Source organism: Ptychodera flava, chromosome 11 (genome assembly GCF_041260155.1).
Source record: "Ptychodera flava strain L36383 chromosome 11, AS_Pfla_20210202, whole genome shotgun sequence".
Classification (NCBI taxonomy): domain Eukaryota; kingdom Metazoa; phylum Hemichordata; class Enteropneusta; family Ptychoderidae; genus Ptychodera; species Ptychodera flava.
The window spans coordinates 29,092,919-29,116,141 of NC_091938.1; the positions used below are offsets into that span (position 1 = coordinate 29,092,919).

The 23,223-nt window shown below is 35.7% G+C and overlaps 1 protein-coding gene across 1 annotated transcript; it reads left to right on the plus strand.

Annotated features, from left to right (window-relative positions):
- Positions 1–20: 20 nt before the first annotated feature.
- On the plus strand, positions 21–22,771 carry LOC139144027 (DNA replication ATP-dependent helicase/nuclease DNA2-like). The gene is made up of 30 exons (XM_070714673.1): positions 21–271; positions 997–1,053; positions 1,731–1,791; positions 2,227–2,382; positions 2,848–4,241; positions 4,839–4,945; positions 5,654–5,728; positions 6,149–6,310; positions 6,723–6,747; positions 7,367–7,429; positions 8,008–8,093; positions 8,804–8,932; positions 9,424–9,547; positions 10,033–10,134; positions 10,953–11,073; positions 11,651–11,798; positions 12,203–12,379; positions 13,382–13,489; positions 13,917–14,069; positions 14,724–14,846; positions 15,629–15,723; positions 16,144–16,245; positions 16,704–16,819; positions 17,370–17,498; positions 17,620–17,813; positions 19,334–19,535; positions 20,212–20,301; positions 20,539–20,628; positions 21,613–21,810; positions 22,508–22,771. Exons 1-30 carry the CDS (start codon positions 227–229, stop codon positions 22,679–22,681), a joined length of 4,806 nt encoding a protein of 1,601 aa, XP_070570774.1. The 5' UTR covers positions 21–226; the 3' UTR covers positions 22,682–22,771.
- The last annotated feature ends 452 nt before the right edge of the window (positions 22,772–23,223 follow it).

A 23,223-nucleotide genomic window follows, 5' to 3' on the forward strand; every position in this document is an offset into this window, starting at 1 on the left:
AGGGTCACAGGTCATACGTTGATGGCGGGAGGGTTTGAGATAGTGTTTACACGTCGAGCAGCAAGCCAAGTGGAAACATCTCCGTCGAAAACCGTTCTGATGTCCCGTCTTTTTGTACTTAGGCAGCGGCCATATGATAGCTTTAAGTGCATTTTTAAAATGAGATAGACATCTGTAATAATAATTTTCGTTTACCTCAAGTTACGCCGAGGCGAAACTTTGCGCGATGGTCAAGAGCGATAAACGAAAAGGGCCCGCTTCCACAGGCACGGTAAGTTAGCCATATTTGACATTCGGATGTCATTCCTCAAGCTGCCGTCCAGTTTCATGAACCGAGTTTAACTACGTACTAGGCATTACTTTTAGTAACAGCAAACTGTACAATACTGGCAATGTTCGGAAGTCAAGACTATTGTACAGCCCCAGCTACAAAATTGTAGCTCTGCGGTGAGGCGGTTGGTGAGTTTTGGTTTTTGCGACCTCGCTCACCAGTAGAGCTACAATCCACACATGTGTATATATATATATATATATATATATATATATATATATATATATATATATATATATATATATATATATATATATATATATATATATATATATATATATATACACACACACACAAATTACTTCAAGTGCAAAGTAATTATTGTCTCTCAAGGACAAGGACCTTGTTCTTGAGAGACAACATATACTTTGTATTTGATGTAATTTGGTTTGTTGTTTATAATTCTTTGCTTTTACCATATATATATATATATATATATATATATATATATATATTATATATATATATATATATATATATATTATATATATATATATATATTATATATATCCACACACGCACATTTGTGTGTATATATATATATATCCACACACACACATTTGTATACACATACATGTACACATATTGTATGCATCATTCCAAAATGAGTTTAAAAATTTATGTCAGTTCAATCATAGGTGTTTGTTCACTTCTTTTTCAAACAGAAATCAAAACAGCCAGTAAGCAATAATTCTTCAATTTTGCAATACTTCGGGAAGAAGGTAAGTGTTTTGTCAGCTGTTTACAGGTGCAATACTCATTTAATACAAGTGTTTGCAAAGCAAATAGACATTATTATAACTTGATATAAATAATGCTCATCATAAGAAACTGAAATCAAAATTTCACATTTCAAATTACAATAGTATGCGAAAGATAGAGTGAGCAGATAACTTCAGTATCCAAATTTCCTTCTGACAAAAGATTAATTGTAACTGTTGCAAGTTCTTGGTCCAAGATAAATTTCACTTATTATCAAGTGTTGTGAATGTAAATATTTAAAAGAGCGACATTTTCTCTTTTCAGATACGAACTTTGAAATTTCTCTGCTTGAATTAGATGCAAATTTGAAATCTCTCTACTTGAATTTTGAAACTTTGTGTGACCTAATAAAAGTTTTTGAACATTTTCAGTTTTGAGACAAAGTGCCTCTTTGGAAGTATTTTTCAATACAGCCCTAACCACCAACTGAACTGGATCTCTCCTGGTGTTACATGTATGGATGACGGTTGTTTCTGATTGCTCTATCACACTTCTGAAGTGTGTTGTTACACCATCAAATTGTATTTTCCTGTTCTATATTCAATGGAAGTTCTTTACAGAATGCAGTTTATACAAAGTATTCACAAATGTGTTTCTTTATTGAGATTTTATTAATGCTGATCCATACTTTCTGTAGAAGGATGAACCGAAGCCATCAAGCAAACTGTTTACAACACTTGGCAAGCCATCAAATTCAGGTAATGTCATTAAAGGTATACTGTCACCTGTTCCAATTTTGCTACAGTTACCATGGAAAGAGAAAATCTAACCAATCACATATTTTAAGCGGGTGACCGCTTTTAAAAAAACAGCCCTCAAATGGGCATTTTGAATACCAAGGAATGCCCCTTTGACCATATATGGGCATATTTAGATTACAGGTGACTGTATACCTTTAATAGACATGATGTATATATGTAGTGTTAACTTTTGAAATCCCCAACTTGTCATACCACTGGAGTTATCAATAATCACGAGATACAGTTTTTGCTGAAACATTATTTCTGTGAAGAAAACGTCCACTTTTTATTGCAACCTCTATCGAGATAGAACAAGATTACTTGATACCATCGAAAAGATTAACAGAAAATTATTATTGATATCAACATGTTGTTAATAAATGATCATTTCAGCTTGCCTCAAAGGACAGAAAGAAGGTAAAGTTTTGAAGATTTCAAATCCTGGCATCAAAACAAAGACTTCACTCAAGCCACCATGTAGTTTGGAGACCTTAAAATCCACAAACCAGACATCAGTTTGTGGAATATCAAGATCTGAACAAATTACTGGTACGTTGAACAATTTAGATTTCGTTGAAATGAAATTTTCAAATACAGAGTAGTGTAATCATGTTTATCAGTTGACAGAAAGTATTAGTACTTACAAACAAAGTCTTTGAAAGGCTAATTTTTTTCTAAGTAGCACATCTTTGAAACCCAGATGTTTACAGGCACTTAAATGTAAATTATAAAAACACTACAAAGATATTTTTAAACAGAAGATTATATCACACTTATCCTTATATCCTACAGCTAAACTTTTGTACAGTATATCATGAAAATCATAAGATTGGCTACTGTTGTCATGCATATGAAGATGGTAGTTACAAGTAATTTTGGCAAAATCATCTGTTTACGTACATACATGTATTACATTCTGCATCACCCATTGCAAAGTCATTTCTAATGCATAAATGCACTGCCATGAAAATGATCGCAAGATGAACTTAAATGACAATGTCAATATATTTTTAGTCAAAGCTGTGCTACCAGACTGTAAAACAAAGACAAAAGATCAAGAAGCTGATGAAGACTTCAAAGATGCTCTAAAGAAAACTCAAGAACCGACCAATAAAATTCCTCAGCACTTTGAGAATGAAACTTCTACAATCTCTGTACCAGAAACCCCAGACAAGGAGGAAGTTAGTGGTAACAAAGTGGATCATTCCATTATTGAGGGGAAAGCCACCCCTCTGGATGATTCTATTGCTGGAGAGGAATCTACATCACTGGATGACGACTGCATACCATGCACACCCTCTGAAAAAAGGTCTATCAATAAATTCAAACAGATGTCAGGTAATATGCATGTTTCAAACAAACAGGAACGGACTCATAATCCTTTCAGCTTAACAGATTTAGGGAGACAAAGGGAAGATAAGATCTCACATGTGAAACCGCAACAGGCGCCATTGATGTATGATATGAAAAAGTGGAGCGGTAGTGTATCGTTTAAATCAAAACTGAGTCGTTCCAAAAATGTCAAATCAGCGACTGCAAATTCTGAGTTTTCAGAACACAGCATTCATGAGGCAGACCAAGAAAACCAGGTTCCTGCCTTCCAAAGTAGTAAGACATTGACAGAAAAGGTGAATGGTTTGACAGAAGATGAGAACGATGTTTGTGTTATTCCCATGGAGGAAGATTGTGGAAATTCCAAATCTGAGAAAGGGAATCTGGATTTACCCGAACATGGTGGACATAATTCAGGTGATGTCGCCATGGATACCAGTATGACTGGTGAGGTAATGGAAGAGTTAGAGGGCATGGGGTACTTGATGAAAAACAGTCCTTTAAAAAGTAACACTCCTGAATTCAAATGGAAGTCTGTGAAAATAAAGAAGAAAATCACTCCGGGAAGAAAAAGAAACATTTCGGGACAAAACAAACATAAGTATGTATCTTGGACTGGTACAATTCTTGGCAAGAGATCTCCAATGGGTGGCATTTCACCTTGCAAAAAGAAAGCAGCGATGGAGTCACAGTCACCATGCCAAGACTCACAGCGTGCAAGAAAGCGACAGTCAGTGCGGTCTCTTTTGCAAGAAATGAATGTCTCAGATAATATTGAAGAAGGGAAGGAACCATTCATTGAAGCAGGAGACCCGTCTCATCCAGTCACTGACACAAGTCACAGTCTGGACTCTGGAGGCAGCACTGATCAGCATGATGGCACTTCCTATCACCATGACAACTGTGATTCCTTGGAAACCACTGATGAAAACAGTTTAGATCAGGGTCAACTGTTGTCTCAGCAGTCGACAGAGAGTAGCATCTCTGAGATCTGGGGTTCGTTGAATGAGTCAATGCTTGCAGCCCTGGATATGGATGGACTAGAGAGCAATAATACAACACCTGACAAACAACAGGTACTGAGACAGAAAACTCCTGTTATTTGGAAAATGAGCAGAGCTAAAGAGCGGTTTAAAAAAATATTGTCAGTGTTTTTGTACATTGTGATTGGCTAGTAAATTTTACTCTTCTTCCCTTGGCCTTTGTATGTCATGGCTATCATCTAAGTAGGCGTCAGAAATATTACCTAGTTTCCCTAACCATTTACTTGATAGCTGAGGCCCATGCTTTTGCAAAAGTTTTGGAATCTACAATATATAGATGGTTGTTGAAACTTGCTGTCATCCCCGAACATGATTACTGATGAACCAAGGATAACTTGTATAGCATCTGAGAACAGCAGTAAAATTTACTGGCAACCGCTTTTGAATATGAATCGTTCCTAGATACTGGCAAAAAACACAGGTTTTTATCTTAATTTCAGAATACTCTAAGCAAGTAGAAGTTGCCATCATAAATGACTTTGGAGAAAAAAAAAGCATTGACTTACATGTTATTGTGAATGTTACTCTAGTGTTAAAAGTTCATCTGCAAGTGAGTGACAAGCAAGTCAACACATTGATAATTTTCAATTGCATTTTGATTTTTCTTTTCAATTCCTCCCTTACATAAAGGCAAACCATAGTCTGTTGAACTCAAGTGCACACATCTGGAGCCAAAGTCAGAAACCAGCATTTCTTCAAAATCGTTACAAAGTGATGCAGAGTGAATACAAACCAGGGTAATTACAAAGTATAAGGTAGAAAGAATGTCTAGATACATGTAGGTGAATCTTATGTATATGTTTACAATGCGAGTAAGTTGTTTTACTGCTGTACCTGGCCATCAACCACATATGACTATCTTTTGGGTGAAAATGACTGATAGAATCTGAACAAGACAACATATCAGTGTATCTTGTCTCATTTTTTGGATACAACATGATTACATCCCGCAAATTTGCAACTCTTGGACTTATGCGTTTTCATCAATGCTGAGCAGAATAATTTTGATTTGCACTGAGTTGCATTCAAAACTTGATGCCTCACTTATAATGAATGAAAACCAAAGATGGCATTCTTTACAATCATTGTAGACCTAAAAAAATTAGCACATGCACAAGTAAGGATCTATGCTCCTTAACCTGTTCACCCCCGGATTCCATATAAACTGGTCCACACACCATTGATAACAATGAGTTTGGGTGAAACCATGGTAGTGAAAAGGTTAATATTGATAAATTGATTAACATATTTCAATCGGTAACCTTTTAGGTTCAGTGAAATGCATTCTATGTATCATGGAACGGCATACTGCAGAAGAAATTAGTAATGTTCAGGCTTATGTACACATACCTGTACATTGTATACTCAGTTGAAATTAGAATTTGAAAGTTTATTAGGCTGCCGAGGTTGAAATGACATGTATACTTTGATTTCTTTTGTTGCAGTCAGCTGACTCTAACAGTTTCGTCAACTCATCATGATACAATTACTGAGAAGAAAGTGATCTTGAAAGGAATATGGTATGGCAAATTTCCATCATGCCTTTTACAGTATCTTTTAAGACTTGGGTTGGGCCGATGAAACTTGTACAGAGTTTATGGAGTGTGTCACTGTCAGGGATATGAAAGAGTATGGCGTTTGGATTTGTTTTGTGATCCAGGAGCCATTGATTGACCATTGTAGTTGAATAAGATATTGTCTTAATTTCATCCAATGCTATGAAATGAAAATAGAAAGTTGGAAGAATGAAATTCAACTCACTTGGGGTGTAGAATTTTTGTATTTGTATCATTCTTAAGTGTTGCTACATCCACACAAACATGTAACACCCTATGTGTTGAAATATTGCATTGATTGTGTGTATTGAAGGTACATGTACATGTATCAGGTGCAAGCAGTATATTACATATGTAGCACTGGTAATATCTGATTTTTGCTAGGTCCAGCACATTGGTTGATATTGGCAGCACTGTTTCTGTCCATGGAGATTTTGATACAACTGATACATGTATTGTAGACCAAGAGAGGAACTTCATACTGGTTGAACCTGACTTGCTGCTCACTGGTACCAACATTGCATCAAGTATCAGATGTGCCAGAAGGTAATGAACAATATTCCAGTGTTCTCAACTGTACGTCATCTGCCCGTGATTGGTACATCTAAGAGAATTCCCGTGTGAAGATGTGGGGACAAATCATATACGTTGCAATAACATGCTCTGTCATTCAGATATGGTATTCAAAATTTACTATCATGCTATTTCTAGTTTGCTATTTCCAGTTTATTTACAGTAGTAAGAAAGCATTTACACTTTTAGGGCAGTATTTAGGCCACACTTTACACCATGGAATGGTTTCTCATAAAATTTTTTTCTTCTAAAGATTCTATTTTTCATACTTTTATTACTAGAAGTGCACTCAAATGTGAATGAAATATTTCGTATGTTAAAACCTAGGAAGTTGCGAGTTTGCAAAGTGTTGATATTCATAATATTTTATTCTGTATTATCGCAGGTCAGTTCTCAATGAAATTTTTAAGGTAAGCAATAGCATTTGTGTTACTGTGTATTTGTCTCATGACCATATTCTTGTATGAAAGTAGTATGCACCTCGAAAGCGAAAGGCTAAAACTTTTGCTCAAACTTTCCTCAAGGAATATTTCAATCATTCTCTTCCAAAATCAAGAATAAAAATCGGGGTCACCATTCAAATTTGGGTACAAGAGAAACATATTACCCAAGATTTACCTGTATTTGAAATTCAAAATGGCTGCCATCCCTGTGTTAACTCCATGGAGGAAAAAAAATTCAATTTTCGAAACAACTAAGACTGTGAAAACTCTTCTTATTCCACGAGCTAAAAAATAAGCCTCCACAAGTGGTAGATCGGAAAAGAATTAGAAAAGTTTGGGAGTCCAAATATCTGTCCCAGAGGCACATTCTACCTTAAATGCTGAAAAAATATTAGTAAATTAAAACCTATTTATTCTAACAGAAAGCCATCCAAATAACTTTTATCAGATGCATTGTCATAGCCACACTTCCATCATTGCTAGTGAATCACAGCCTAAATGACATGTACATTATGGCAGATTGTTAGCAATGTAAGAACTGTGAAGGTGTAATTGTCAACAGTGCATTGTTTTTTTGTGCATTCAGGGTTCTGACTTCAGCAGCAAAGCCATGGCCTGCGGTACCCTCCTTCATGAAGTGTTTCAACAGGTAAGACGTAACTATGTGACATACATACACAGATATGACACACACATTGTGTTTGTGTGAATGTTTAACACATACTAAGTACATTGTAAGTGTATTGTAATTCTCAAAGAACATGCTCAAAGGGTGACAATGTGTGAAACTTTGAGAGACCATGCTACATGTGGAAGTTTACGGTTACGGCCTATGTACATGTACTTTGATATTGTAGTCACAAAACGAATTCACAAAAAAGAGTGTTTGTAATACACGCAATATAAGAAGACAGTACAGTGTGACTGACTTCTCAATTGTTTGTCGGGGCAGTTTTATGTAGGGACAGTTAATGGCTATTATTCAGTATCCTTCAAAACTCTAGCAAGGCATTCACAAGTCCCTATCCATATTTACAAAATGGATCCTCTGTTGCATGTTTGATGATTTCAGCCGATGTACACAAGTAGGGTCATGAATTTGTGAATTTTTATCTGGAGTTTATCAAGGAATATAAATCTGAATATTTGAAAAGCAGTCTTTTACTTGCTATACAAAAAGTCATCTTGAATGTACAGTAGTTTTTCTTCAAATGATTTTTCTTGTAGGCCATTGTTACAAGAAGTTTCAGTATGCAAGCCTTGCAGAATATTGTCATGACAACAATTGCCAAGCAACCACATTTGAACAACATGTAAGTACTATGGTAAGACAACGCCGAATAAGTGACATCTGCAGTGAAGTATTGGTAACACTAACATTACGCCAGTTTCCGGTGTACACAATCTATGAACTGTTGTGACAACAATACTGAGTTATATATTCAGAGTGAGCTGGAAATGACAAAAAACAAATACTATGCAGGTGAAAGTGATCAAAGGTGATGTCAAAATTCAATTTGGCATACATTTCAGAATTGGTAAAAAATCTTTATTGAGATTGTCAATCAGTGTTCTCCACAGCTTGAAAAAAGAGGGGTGGCCAATTTACACAAGAGTACATATTCTTTTGTTGTGAACATGTATTCTTTTGAACTGAATAGACTATTAAAAAAAACAGATGGGTGGCCCACCCCTGAAAATTGCCTTGTGGACAACCCTGGTTAATGCATTTTGTAACGGTTTGGTGAGTTCATCGCAAGTTAACCATTTATCAGATTTGTCACTGTGTCACAAGTGTCAAATATTCCGTAAATTGATTGATAAAAAGTTAAGTGGTAAAAACGCGCTGTCATTGCAATGGGCTACTGGAATGTAATTACTCCCTTTAATCATCTGATCCTGAATTGTACTCTGATGAAGGCTGTGAATTCGTATTATTTTAGGTGTGCATTGGTAATGACTCATAAAGGGTGAATATTCACAATTTGATATCCTAATCTCTTAATTATCACAACTTTCACAGGTACATTCTTGGAATACAAGAATCTGACATGTTGGACATTGTTGAACCCTACCTGATACCAATTGAGCAGTGGGCCAAGACCTATCTACAGTCAAGTCCAGCACAAAGAGCAAAATTAGATATAAAATTGTAAGTGTGTTCAGTCATATACTTTTATCATGAATATATCATGATAGTGTCTTTATGTTGTTGTACATGTATGTGCATACTGAAGTGACAATTTAAATAGATACTCAACTGGGTTTCATGTACTTTGTAAACAGTTGTTTAGTTTATGGTTGCTGATTTCACTGACTGTTTTTTATTACACCTATCTTTAACACTTTTTTCTGCATTCACAGGTTATGATCCCTTTTGTTCTCAGTGTACAGCCATCTTTACTGACAAATATTTTTGTGCATTTTTTGTTCAGTCTGTCATCCAACTAATTAAGGAAACTTGGTCATCAAAGTTTACACTCATATATTACACACAGTTGATCTTATTGTGCTACCTACATCCTCAAAATCTTTAAAATAGATTGTGTACTATTTTACCAATTCATTAACTTCTGCTACTTTTACTGTCAAACCTAGTGACTGACATACTTTCCATGAAAATCATGGGTTTTCCTCCTTCAGTCCTGGTGAGAACAAGTCAAAGCCTCACAAGATCTGTGTGTCTGATATCCGTGACATAGAAGATAACATATGGAGTCCACAGTGGGGTATCAAAGGAAAGATTGACATCACAGCTGAAGTTAAGGTGAGTCTACAAAGCAGATAGGGTCAGAAGTCAAGCCACATTGGAATTTATATCATCATATGAAACAATTTTGTACAGTTTAAAATACCTCAATACTCAGCTATTTCATTGAAGTACATTTCTACCAAGCTTCACTCTGTACAGCCATTCTGTGTGGCAAGGTTCTAAACTTTTTATCAGTCGATAATGTTCTGAAATGGGGCCTACTTTTAGTATCATTGTAGCTTATTCACATGAAAATTTTAGCTTGAATATTTTTCATTTGCCATTTGTTCCATGCATAGCCACCTGAAACATGCTGGTGACGGTCCTAAATTTTCCTGTCGTTATTAAGGGCGCCCTATACTACTACTAATAGTGCAAATGGATGAACCCTGTAGTTGTGTGTACACAATTCTTTGCTGTTTGTATTCCTTAACATGACATTGGAGTTGTATGAAGCAGATACCTCAACAAACAAGTCTTTTTCCTTCCAATTTTTATAGATCCATGGAGAAGATAGAACCAACCGTAGGACAGATACATATGTTCTACCATTGGAGTTAAAGACTGGCAAACCAACAAACTCAGTGGAACACAGAAGTCAAGTATGTGTTTGATTCTTCATGTGTGGTCTGTAACGGTTTTTAACAACATGATGATATCTGATATGTGTACAGTATACAACTTTAATCTTCATATGTTTACATTAATAATTCAAAACAGCAATTCCTATATCACTCTATACCAATTCAATTTGGACATCTTTTGAATATAAAGTATTCTCTGCAGTGTTCACCATGGCTTGAAAAAACAAAGGGGTGACCAATTTACATAATGCTGCATAATTTGCAAATTCATTTGTCGTGGAAAGGTATTCTTTTGTACAGTTATTAATATAGATTGCTCCAAAACAGAAGGGTGGTACAATGAACCCTGGAACCCATGATTTGGCTGGAATATGCGGTTCTCTGAAACTAGGCCATGGTAACAGAAAGATACTTTCCAAAGGCCTTACGAGTCACATGAAACAACTTAAAACTGATCTATACCATACATAACAAGTCATGTTAAGCTGTACACATCACATAGACTTTATGCTTGTCAGTGTCATCCAACAGACATTCAAACTTTCACAAAACTTTGCATCTCAACCAGCTCTATTTGGTTCACAGTTTGAATAAACTTTTGTATGTTTTCAAATGCTTTATTACTTAGATAACCTTACAGATGGCCTGCAGTGACAATTATTCTATGTTGGTCTGTTCTGCGATGTTTTACTGTCATTGATGACACCCCAACTAACCAAAATGCCAGAGATTCCACAGCAAAAATGCTGACAAATTAAATACAGAATTCTGTGATAGGTTGTGTAGGAAGTAATTTACTATTCCTGTTCATTGTTTTTACTATGTGTTTCTTGCAGTTGATCTTATACAGTTTAATGTTATCAGAGGTGATAACACCTGACAGTGGCCTTGGATTGTTACTCTATCTGAAAAATGGCTCTATGATGTCAGTTCCGGCAAACCACATGGATAAAAGAGGTACATACGAGTTGATGGTTTGAACTTCTTCATTATATTTTCACGACCACAAAACTCCTATATGTCTTGTCATCCTTGAGCTGTAATGACATGATTAGTTGGCAAGGAGAGTGTACAAAATTTTATAATACAAGTGTGCTTGCAGGGTTGAGAGAAACCGTTCAGTATTTGATGGTTTCAGGACCTGTATCATTGTTGTAAGTCTGGCAGTCCAGTTGCTTATCCAGTTTGTAGTCCTTTATTCTGGTTTTCCAGCCTTTCAATCTAGTTTGCTAGTCCTGCAGTGTAGATTGCTGGCCTGGCAGTTTGTATTTTCTGGTCACAGACTTTTGGACAACTGAATTTACTCACACATTATATTGCAAGATGACCAAAAAGTGCTGTAAATAAAAAATATCCCCCCAATATTTAAGGTACACCACATTATACATGTATGAATTTATCCTGATTATGTCAACCAGAACAAAAATATAACTCTAAAATTAGAAAGAAATCAAACAACATCAATATTATTATGAGGAAAGAACGTAACACTTATCTTCACCTGATTTTTCCACATTTCTTTGTGTCTTGGTAGAATTGTTGAATCTTCGGAATAAGTTGGCATACTACTTAAACAAAGGAATTGACAATGATGTCAATTCCGAATCATTCCCAGAAATGATTGAAGATGATTTCACCTGCCGTCGATGCCCACAGCTTCAGAAATGTGCCCTGGTCTACAGGTATGTTTTCCTTACAGTTGAAGCTACATATAGTACTACTATTAATTGTTTTATGTTGAATATTGAACATATCACCCTTCATTATTTTGTACCCTTCATTCAGCATTTGTCATTTGTTATGACAAAGCCTGTGACAAGATTTAAAGGTATGTTGGAACAAAAGAAATATCTTCATTTGTATGCAAGGAAATGATGTAGCTTTGTAGAGGGGATGCATTTTAAAACACCATTAAATATAGGCCATCCAAATTTTTGAATTTCACAAAAATGAGCCAATGAAAACATCACCTGCTCCAAGAGCTCAAAACCAAAAAAAGTATTTTTTGAGTCCAAATTTCTGTCCCAGAGGCAATTCTACTAAAGAGTGAAAATTTTGTTTGTTTCTTTGTAATATTTTCATCCAGGACTGTTGAGAAGGAAAGTCTTCCAGTATCAGATGCAATCAAACAGATATTATGGGATGAAGTTGGACATTTAGACCCTGTACATCTGGAGTATTTCACGAAATGGTATACTCTATGTCGACTTGAGATGGCCTCCATGAAAAAGAGTGTATTTTGGAACAAGTCATCGCAACAAAGGTTTGTTGAAGTCAAGAAGATTTCTTAAAGTTTTCACTCGTACAGCTCTGATTGTAGGTGATATGCTGTCCTTGGTTCACCAATCTTCATACCTGTCAGTAAAGTAGCGCAAAAAATTTCTTATTTCTCGCAGTCAGCTGTTTAATTTTGCCGTCAGAAGATAAATCCTCTTCTGGTAAAATTGAACAGTCAACATCGAAAGCCTGTCTCTGAGAATTGTTACCATACATCCCAAAGTAAAATTCAGGCTACATTATTGTGAAAGTAAAGTCAGCTGATATTTAAAAGATAGGCAATTCTTGTAAAGCTACCAATCGGTACTGGATACATTACAAATAGATCTTTGCTAAGCTTGTCTGTGATATGTGATTTCTGAGCCTATGACAGAAAGATCCAAAGATTTCAAATTTATTGCTTTGAAACAGAATGCAACATAATTGAAACAGAATAAAAGACAGGCCCGCTTTGGTTTGTTCTGCTTGCTGTGACTTCTCTCACAAAAAGATTACAAACTACTGGGCTGTTCACAAATGATGTCATTGTTCTCTCATTAATATGCAAAAGTAAACATTTGTTGGCATTTTAGATAACAATTTGGAAAATAAGCAAGCAAGGACAATGAAAGTACTTCTAGTTGTACAATGTATACTAAAAGACATACCTGGTATATATACCGGTACTGCTTAGACTACAAGCTGCAACAACAACCACACATGCAACCCTGACAAAATTTGTCCACATTTTCTGCAGTGTATGATGTGGTGCACATGCAGCTATATTTGTACGGTAATAAACCAGTAACTGCAAACAGTACTATTTCTATTTGCTCTGTTTCTCAAAAAATCCTATCTATATAAGTACACATCTGTAAGTGTGTCTTGACAAGTTGCAAATTTCATTGAATCACTGCAATGCATATAATTGACTATATTTATTTGTTTCCATATTTTGCTGTGAGTGACCTTTGACTTCAGTGCTTGATCATGTGACATTGGATTTCAGAGAGCTCAGTGGTCAGTGCATGGGTGACATGATGATGTATGGACCGGTCAACAAGAGTATCGATGGACAGTATATCTCTACATTTTGTAGACATGGCCAGCAATCTTGGTGAGTTTTAAAAACCTACACTTATGAAGGTCTGTAGTGAAGACAGAAAAGCATGGCTATGTGAAAATATAGATATGGCCTTAAAATTTCATTATAAAAAGGAAAACTAGATTTTAAGGTAGTGTAGGCACTGATGAAATTACTCACATGACAAATGAATTGTTACTTGATCTTTTTATCAGGAGAATTTATCTGTAGAAATTTTCAAGACAAGATTAAGTCTTATGATTCATCATAAATTTGCTATATAAGTTATCTAGACATCAGAGCACCATTAGCAAACCAGAAATACAATGAAATGTTAAGTCAAGGTAATGCCCTGTAGTTGAACATACAATACCGCTATAAAGATACATTTCTCATGTAACCGATAATTTTATTTTGTAGCATTTTTTTACAAGAAAAACTTTTTTTTTTTCTATTTCAGTTCACAGTTGATAAGTTCACAAGCTATCAGCAGTGTCGGGATCGGTGTGGGTGATAGACTTGTGATCAGTTTGCAAGATCTCAGCAGAATTGCTTTGTGTTACGGCATCGTCACGGATATTGATGACAAAACCATTACCATAGTGACAGAGAAGTATGTAATTATTGCCATTCAAATTAATTCAAATACTTATTACCATGGAAACCAGCTCATGCATTATGAGGATTCAAGCCCATAATATGTTAATCCTTTCTAAGGATAATGATAATTTGAAAATCCAATATTACAATAGCCTGAGTTATCTAGCTATCAAGCTGCTATTACATTGGTGATTTTCATTGAACCATCTGATTTATTTGAACTCTTAGTGCTCACAGTATAATTATCTACCATTTACAGATTTAAATTTGCTCCACCAAGCAGCAGGCTTATGCCAAATTGATAATGAAAAAGTATATTCATAAAGTATTCTGCCAAAAAATATAAAGGCATATTGAGACTTGAGTGTAGTGTTATGTTAGGTTGCCATGGAAGTCAGAACTACAGGCTGTAGCAAAGTCAAATTATTTAGATTTTGTATTAGTGGCTTGACTTTGTGTGTACACCAACCACTATTTATTTTTTGATATGCTTTTTCAATTTATCTTTTCTCAAATTGCATTCTAAAATGACAAACACAAAAAACAAACAAACAAACAGGCAAACAAAGAAAGAAAGAAATGAAAAAAGCTTTGCATAAGCAGCGATCAGTGTCTCACAAAAAAGTTCCCAAATGTGAAAAATCACAGTAATTGAATATTTTTTCAGGGATCTGGGCATCTTCTATGACAGAGAAACAACAGTGTATCGATTAGACAAAGATGAAGGCTTCAGCGTCATGACGACCAGTCTGAACAACCTGGCTCAACTTTTATCATCGCAAAACCACTGGTACAAACCCTATTAACTTTCTAAAAATGTTCCTGCAGCTTACCTTGTGTAAAGTCCAAAGTTTCCTGTGGAGACTTTTGAATATACCGGGTATTACAAGAACATGCTACTGTATGTTGAAATACATTTTTATAGTGTACAGTACATACAGTCCTTAAATATTTGTCATGAAATTTTGGTACATTTTCAAAATGGTGAATGGGACAGTTTTAGTGCTGCAGTGTGAATAGACATCAAACAGCTCACAATTTTTGATAATTGACAAATTTGTTGTAAATGATTAATTCTAATACAACAAATTTTTCAATTATCAAAAATTGTAAGCTTTTATCTTTAGGTTTTTTAACTGAAATTTTTGTTAGTTGAAATTGATCTCACACAGTTTAACCCTTTTCCTGCCAAGTCCATATTTCACCACCAACCAGGTCAAGATGGTTAAAATTAATGAAACACAACGTATTCCATATGATGTATTTTAACATAATACTGTACATTTGAAGGCTGTTGAAAACATAATACTGTGTGTAAAGTTGATTGTTTTTGGACAAAAGATGCTATAACATACCAAGCCAAGTGGGTGAAAATACGTCATGTTTTGGCTCAATACCGCTTTTTACTGACTTGGCTGATGGGGAAGTGATACAGTTATTACTGTCTGGCAGGAGAAGGGTTAATAAATTTATTTAGTTATTATTTTGATTGTTTAAACTAAATATTGACTTTAATCAGTCCAGTTAGTTTGCCTGGACAGATAATACTGTCATTTATTCATTATTTAACAGTGTTAATCTGAGTGATTTAATCATCAAACTGAAGACACCAGACTTCTCTGACCAGGACATATCATCCATTGTACCTGCTGATCAACTCAACACAGGTATGTTCAATCAACAAACGAACAATTCACTAAGTTTGAGTAATATTTCTATCAGCAGTTACACCTCCAAAATAAGCCTAGGTTGTCAAAGCAAAGTGTAAGAAACCTGACCTCTTTTGATACAATACTTATTAAAGTGCATGGCAAACTTACTTTCTAAGTTCAAAGTAACTTTTGTTTAGTTCATGGAAAGTACAAGTCAAGTTTTAAGAGTTTATACCATTGTTTTCAAAGTTACCAAGTTTTGTTGTGTGTTATCAGTTTCTGATAAAATTTCACATTTCAAAATGATTCTAATTAATAGAGAAGAGAAATGGATGTACTATAAAATCAACATGGTAGACTGAAACTCAAGTTATCAAAAGTTCCCATTGTACGTGTGCCATATCAATGCAATGACAGTATCCTTGTCTGTTCCAGTACAAGAAATTTTGAAGACATCGAACAGTGACCAGCAGAGAGCTATCTGCAATGTATTGAGATGTAAAACACACAGCCTGATTGTGGGGATGCCAGGAACTGGTGAGTGTCATGATTATTTTTCTTCCATCAGAGTTTCTGTTCATTACTGTCAGGTTAGTGTGGAAGGTAAACCCATCATCAACAAGTCATTGACAATGACATAGTCCCCGCTTGTAATAGGGAATTTGTCAGTGGAAGTAATTAAATTGAAGTTGATATGATGCGTGTGAAAAAAGAAATGAGGGTACGAAGGACCTGTCTGTGACTGATGCCCATATTGGATTGGATTGTAAATGAGTAGACATAAGTATGAATGGCATAGGGTTACCAAGTTGACAGAATTAGGTATGCCATGTACTGGCTCTTGAAAGGTTAAAATTCAACTAATCTGTAAGAAACTGGTTTAGGCATGTCTGAGTAATGGCTGTTAGGTCATTTGAGGTGAATATAGCTAAACATAGGATTAATTGTTATATAGTTTTAATAAGAATACTGTACTTTATGTTTCCTGTTCACAGGTAAAACTACAACCATTGTCAATCTTGTCAGAGTACTGATTGCTTGCAAGATGTCTGTGTTGTTAACTAGTTATACACACTCAGCTGTTGATAATATATTACTCAAACTGAAGAAGGTAAGTATAGTGTTTTACTTTCCTTTTTACTTTCACTTTGTGTCAACGATACAAACATTGGCCAATCAGCAATGATTGCCAAGTGGTGCTAATTTAGTATGGATGTGCTTTATTATATCCTCTGATTAATCTTCCAGAAAGTTGTCAATTTGAAAAATCACTAGGAATCATTCTGCTAAAATGCCTGTTAGTTCAAACCTGAATTGTACATTCCTGCTGAATTAATATTTTGTTTTCTTACCAAATTTATTCCACTCATGTCAGTACAAAACTTTGCAGTGCTAGAGTATATATTTGTGTAAAAAATGCCGTTCTCTCTAAATTATAATCCATAGTGGTTGCTAAGCAGCAAAATGATGATATCATTAGCATGCACTCTCTCCAAACAAGTACAAAAAATACCAAATTGTATATGTACAGAGATAACATATGTTAGTTTGGTACTTCAACAACATCATTTCCTACGCCTAGACTCTTTTCACTGAATTTCGGAATTACATCTGCATTTACCTTAAATTCTTTCTTTTTGCCCTTATGATTTCTTTGACAGCATGGCTTAGATTTTCTGAGAATTGGCGCGGTCAATAAAATTCACAGTGAACTGATAGACTGCAGTGATCACACTTTGAGTAAGCAATGTGGAAGTGTTGAAGATTTGGAAAGCCTCTACAAATCCAAGGTTAGTGTTATTTTAATAAACATTGAGTTATTTTGATGTGTAATGTATGACTTGCACAAATTTTCATTCCAAAACCTATACGGCTCTGGAGCTGTAATCCACTAATTTCTCTTTATCTCAGCCCATTGTAGCATCTACCTGTCTTGGGATCAAGCACGTTTTGTTCACCAGACGACGTTTTGATGTTTGCATAGTGGATGAGGCGTCACAGATCGGTCAGATGGTTTGTATAGGTCCACTGCTGTGTGCCGATCGCTTTGTGTTGGTGGGAGACCACAGACAGTTGCCTCCGCTGGTCAAGAGTAAAAAGGCTAGGTAAGATCAATTATTTACATGTACAAGATATGATAACTTACCGTACATGCAGATTCAGGATTATATATTCAAAATGTTCTTGAACATGCATGTAGATATATGTATACAGTGGTTTGCGTTAAAAATACAGTGACTAAATATACTGTATAAATTGATGAGTTTCCAACACTGTCAGGCGTAGCTATGGTCTATGGGTAGTATCAGTAGATCACAAAGAAATTAATTCTGCGAAAGTTGAAACATTGTCTGGAAGAAGGTCAGACGTAGCCAGAACAACATCACCAGATCTGCACAAAGAACACTTGCAAATGACGTGTTGTGTGCGGGATGTGTGTGGACATACATGTAAGGTGTTGTTTTGACTACGCGTGGCTTCCTTCCAGACAATGTTTCAATTTTCGCAGAGTTGATTTCTCTGTTATTGACTGATATTTCTGCAACTCCTCAAGTTATGCAGTATGTCTATTTCCTGTATTGCCAACAGTTCAACACAAACCGTTGTAACTTGTATTAGTATATGACACTCTCTTCCCGTTTAACCATATTTTGCATCCTGGAAAATAACGTGAAAAGTTGCACAGTTATACGGTATCTGATTACATCGTCAATGCAGATTTTCAGGAACTGGGAAATGCCCCAGTTAGAATTGGAACTGAAGTCCAAGAAATAAGTGTAACATCCTTTTTGAACATTTAATGAACTTATAGAATATGGGTTAAAGCAATTACATACACATGTAGACCACTTTCTGTGGACCCAAACATTGCAGTGTAGAGATAACCAGATAATATGTGTGTCATACAATTACCGGTATGTTTGTCTGTGCTCTCTGATTTCTTTCCTCAGTACCATTGTTGGTATTCCATCAATGAAGATGAAATATGAAATACGTCGATCACAGATAAAATCAAGATGTAGGAATTCAAATAATATCACCTTTCACCTCCCTCTTTTGTCTGAATAAAAGACTGCAGCAATAGAATGAAAAGAAACTCTGAATGAAAATAAAATTAATTAATACAATGAAACTTTTAAGGTCATGTGCACTTTGAAAGTGAAAGACATCAACTTTTGCTCAAACTTTCCTTAAGGAAACTTTTGACCATTTCAAATCAAGAATAACACCGTGCAAAAATTTAGAACTAGAGAGACAAATTGCCGAAGATTTCCTGAATTTTGAAATTGAAAATGGCTGCCATCCCTGTATTAACTGTAAGATAAAACAAAAGTGTTTTGAATTTTGAAACCTACCACAGTAAAAACTTTTCTTTTACCAAGAGCTTTAAAATGAGCCACAAGTGGTAGATCAGAATATAATCAGCAAAATTTTAAAGCTGGAATATCTGTCACTGAGGCGCGTTCTGCCTTTAGGTGAAGAGTTCTCTGTCCAAACCATGAAAGGAAATCGACTAAAAAGTGTACACATAAAAGTGCATTTCAATGCATGTTGTTGACATTCTTCACAAAGGGGTCACATGACACATTTTCACTTGCTCCACATTCCCATTGTTTGTTTCCAGGGAGATGGGAATGGACGAGAGTTTGTTTCAGAGACTAGCCTGCCATGAGGGCGCTACAACTGACCTGTGGATGCAATACAGGATGAATTCTAGCATCATGGAGATCAGCAACACTTTAATATATGATGGGAAGTTGAAATGTGGAAATGACAAAATTGCCACGGGACGATTGCGTCTGCCGGAATATAGCAACTATATAAAGGTGAGTAAATGTTTATATTGCAATTGGTTTCTACTAAAATTATCAATTTTCCTCTGAGCGTGTTTTTTTTCAATTTGCACAAGTCCATGTCTTTGCATATGTATTTTAAACCCCCGGCCCAAAAAGGCCATGGATTGGGATTAACTATGTTGTTAAGAAAATGATTAGATGTTTTCTGTTATTTGTTTTCCCGTCAAACTGCAATCATTATACAGATATGTTGCTAGATTTTTAGATTTTTAGATTGAGTGAGAAAGGGGGTTCAAAGACTCATCTGCAGCTGTATCCTTTTGCAGTTTTTTTCAGTAAGTTGGTTTGAAATCAAAAGTAACTCATGTAATGATGCTCTGTGAAGTATGACCATAGAACATTGTCAAACATTAGTGTCTCATTTCAATTTTGAAGAGGCTATTTATTTGTAATATAATTGCATGTAACAGTGTCTATCACAGGTGTCGATGAGTGAAATATGTTGCTTTGGCACTTCTAGTGTGTAGATTCAAAATTTGTTGCTAGAACTGTTGGATGAATTCCATTTTCAAACATTTAGTGAGAGCAGATAATATTATGGGTGCATTTTCACACCATTGTCAGTGGCTTACACTACTTATAGGTGTATTTTCAAAATGGTGATGACAATTAGATAATGCACAGATGTGTCTGTTTCTGATTTCAGCATGACAGTATTGACAGGCTGCCCTCATTGTCATGGCTACCGGCAGCAATAGATCCTGACGTGCCTGTTTGCTTCTTGAACACTGACAAGGTATGACATTGAACTTGAAATAAACAGATCTCTGGTATCGAGTTAACTCTGCAGGCCTGGGTGCTTTTACATCCTAATTTCTCGATCACTTTATCCCATTCTTGAGTTTATTATTCAAAATATGTCAGAATTCCTACACTTTATTGCAAGAATTACTTTTCCCCAGTTTTAGACAAACACTAAAAAACCCAATCAGCATTATATTGACCATTCTTTTTTCCAATCTTGTTTCCACAGCTACCTGCAAGGCATCAAACAGTACACCATAGCTTGCTAAATCAAGCAGAATGCAAACTCGTCTGTCTTTTGGTGTTGGCACTCAACAAGGTGAGGATCAGATATCTGTTTTCTCTATTTTCATGCGTTACAAGCACAACAGTATATTTTGCTTAGGTTTGGCTACATTTGCAGACTGGTTATGAAAAATGGTAACATTACAGCTGTCCCCTTGCAGGACTCCCTTTATATACAGAGAGAAACACAAGAAAGTGTAACTGAGCAACAGTGGGCCCATACTTGGCATTTTAGTATGATTCAACATTATCTTAGGAGGTATTTTTGTATTCACTCACAATGAAAGGCATCCTGAGACAAGAAGAGATTGCCACCATGGGGACAATGTGGCCTTGTGTTTCATCAGGTGTGCCAGAAATAATTTATGAACCTTGGCAGCATGCACCAGTTCACTGGCCATTATGCAGACTGTTTAAAATTTGACTTCAAGAAAAAGACATCAGTTTTTGTACTGGAGTGCCCCATTGTATGTTCCATTACATGTCTTTTGTGTCCATAATGTTACCAGACAGTGTCACTTCCTCATCTGCCAAGTCTGTAAAGGGTATCACTTCCCCATCTGCCAAGTCGGTAAAAAGCAGTATTGAGTCAAATCTATTTGTATTTTCACCCACATGCATGGTATATTGTAGGAAATTTGGTCACTAAAAATCATATTTGTTGTATCTCTAGGTATATTCAGGGGCCTTCAGATATTCTGTTTTACGTCTGAATGAATATATGGGAGTAGTTGTGCCTCACTGGTTGTACTCAACTTGACCTGATGGTGTTGTATGAACTTTACAGGATAAAGGGGATGCTGTCAAGATACATGCAGATTTTTGATGCATTGTCTCGAACTCATAAAGGTCACAGTTTACAACTACTGGCATATCAATGTTAAGTTTGGCAGTTTACAAAATTCTACTTAGTATAAACGAAGGTATATTCACTGACCTTTGCAATTGAGTATCATCCTAGAGGTGACAACATTTAGATTCATGAGTTGACCTCAAATGTGAACATCTTTTTTTTCAGACTGGATGTGATTTCAGTGACATTGGTGTGATAGCGCCGTACAGACAGCAGTGTCAGCTGATATCAGGTCAAATGTCCAACCTTGGCCATCATCAACGACTGGAAGTGAACACAGTTGACAAATACCAAGGAAGGGACAAAGATGTCATCATTGTCTCGTTTGTAAGGAGTTCAGAAGAGGAGGAAACTGTGACTAAGGTGAGAGAGAGCGCCATCCTTCTGTTGCAGTAAAGAAATCAAAACTTTTGTTTTTCTTGTTACACCCTTTTCAAATCAAGTTATTCAAGATTGGTATAATAACCAATGTACCCACAAGATCACTGTGACAAGTACTTCTGTGACAAACTTTTGCTGGGTGGTAAAGTCAGTGAAAATCAAAACATTTACTTAATACTGTATGTCTTTAATAAGGAGATACAAGCTAATATCAATTTTTTTGGGATGTTCATACTGGTATGGTCAAATCTGTTAAATACATCATTCAGGACATTCTATGCTTTACTGACCAACTTAACCTGATAGCTACAGATAAACCTAAAGGTCAAGGGTTGATATATTTTGACTTCAGAAACACCAAATGCCACTCTTTCACAAAATTGAAATTCTGAATTTTGAACTTACTCAAGATGCAAATACATGTCAGTTCAAAGTAACATTAAGCAGTACCGTCTTGACAGACAGTTCAGTAACTTACCTGTGATGCAACTGCTTTCACGAAAACTTCAGGTTTCTGTTTGGGCTGTAACTCTGTTATTTATCATACTTCTTCACAAGAAAGTATTGACTGACAATTGTGTACTACACACAGTTGTGTCCTGCTCTTTGCTCTGTAGAAGTGCTTTCGTATGTAACTTTTTCTCTACAATTTTTCATAAACCTGAATATTTTTTTGAAGGGATTTGGCATTCTTGAAGATGTTAGACGCCTGAATGTAGCAGTGACAAGAGCCAAGTACAAGGTAATCATGATTGGAAGTGTCAGTACATTATCGCAGTACACACCACTGAAGATGCTACTGGGTCATCTTCAAGATAAAAAGCTCATATCCTTTGCTGCTATGTCAGTTTGATTACTTATACCATATGACTATCACATGACAACATCACATACATATTTTCTTTCCATCTTGTTTGCATAGCTGCCTTTGGTGCGAAACAGTATATGGCATTGTAAAAAAGCACAGACATAACTGTACTTACTAAAATATGTGCCGCGTGTTGGTTGTGAAAAACAACTTTTGCACTTTCCAGCGTACACTTCAAGGGAATTTTACCTGAACAGAAAAAAATCACTTTCCTTAACATGAATTACATTACAGATTTACCAGAAGGAAGTTATGCCGTGAACAACAGTCCATAATGTATTCACAGCCTTCCCCTTGACCAGAGAAAAAATTACTAAATGGCAAAAAATATCACATTTGTGAAAATATTACCAGAGACTTTTCATTTATGCATTACATGCAGATGATTAAAGAGGATAGACAAGAACACATCATAAGTATTATTGTTACAACAAAGACAGTATTTTACCCTACCTCTCAGGGTCCATGTTCACTTTAGACACCTTCCAGAGACAAATTTGGTGCTCACCAGTACTTTATGGCAAAGA

Coding starts and splice junctions, on each gene's coding strand:
- LOC139144027 (XM_070714673.1), top strand. CDS start 227: ATGGTCAAGAGCGATAAACGAAAAGGGCCCGCTTCCACAGGCACG. Junction 4,946..5,653: donor CAGAGTGAATACAAACCAGG/GTAATTACAAAG, acceptor CTTTTGTTGCAG/TCAGCTGACTCTAACAGTTT. Junction 8,094..8,803: donor CAACCACATTTGAACAACAT/GTAAGTACTATG, acceptor CAACTTTCACAG/GTACATTCTTGGAATACAAG.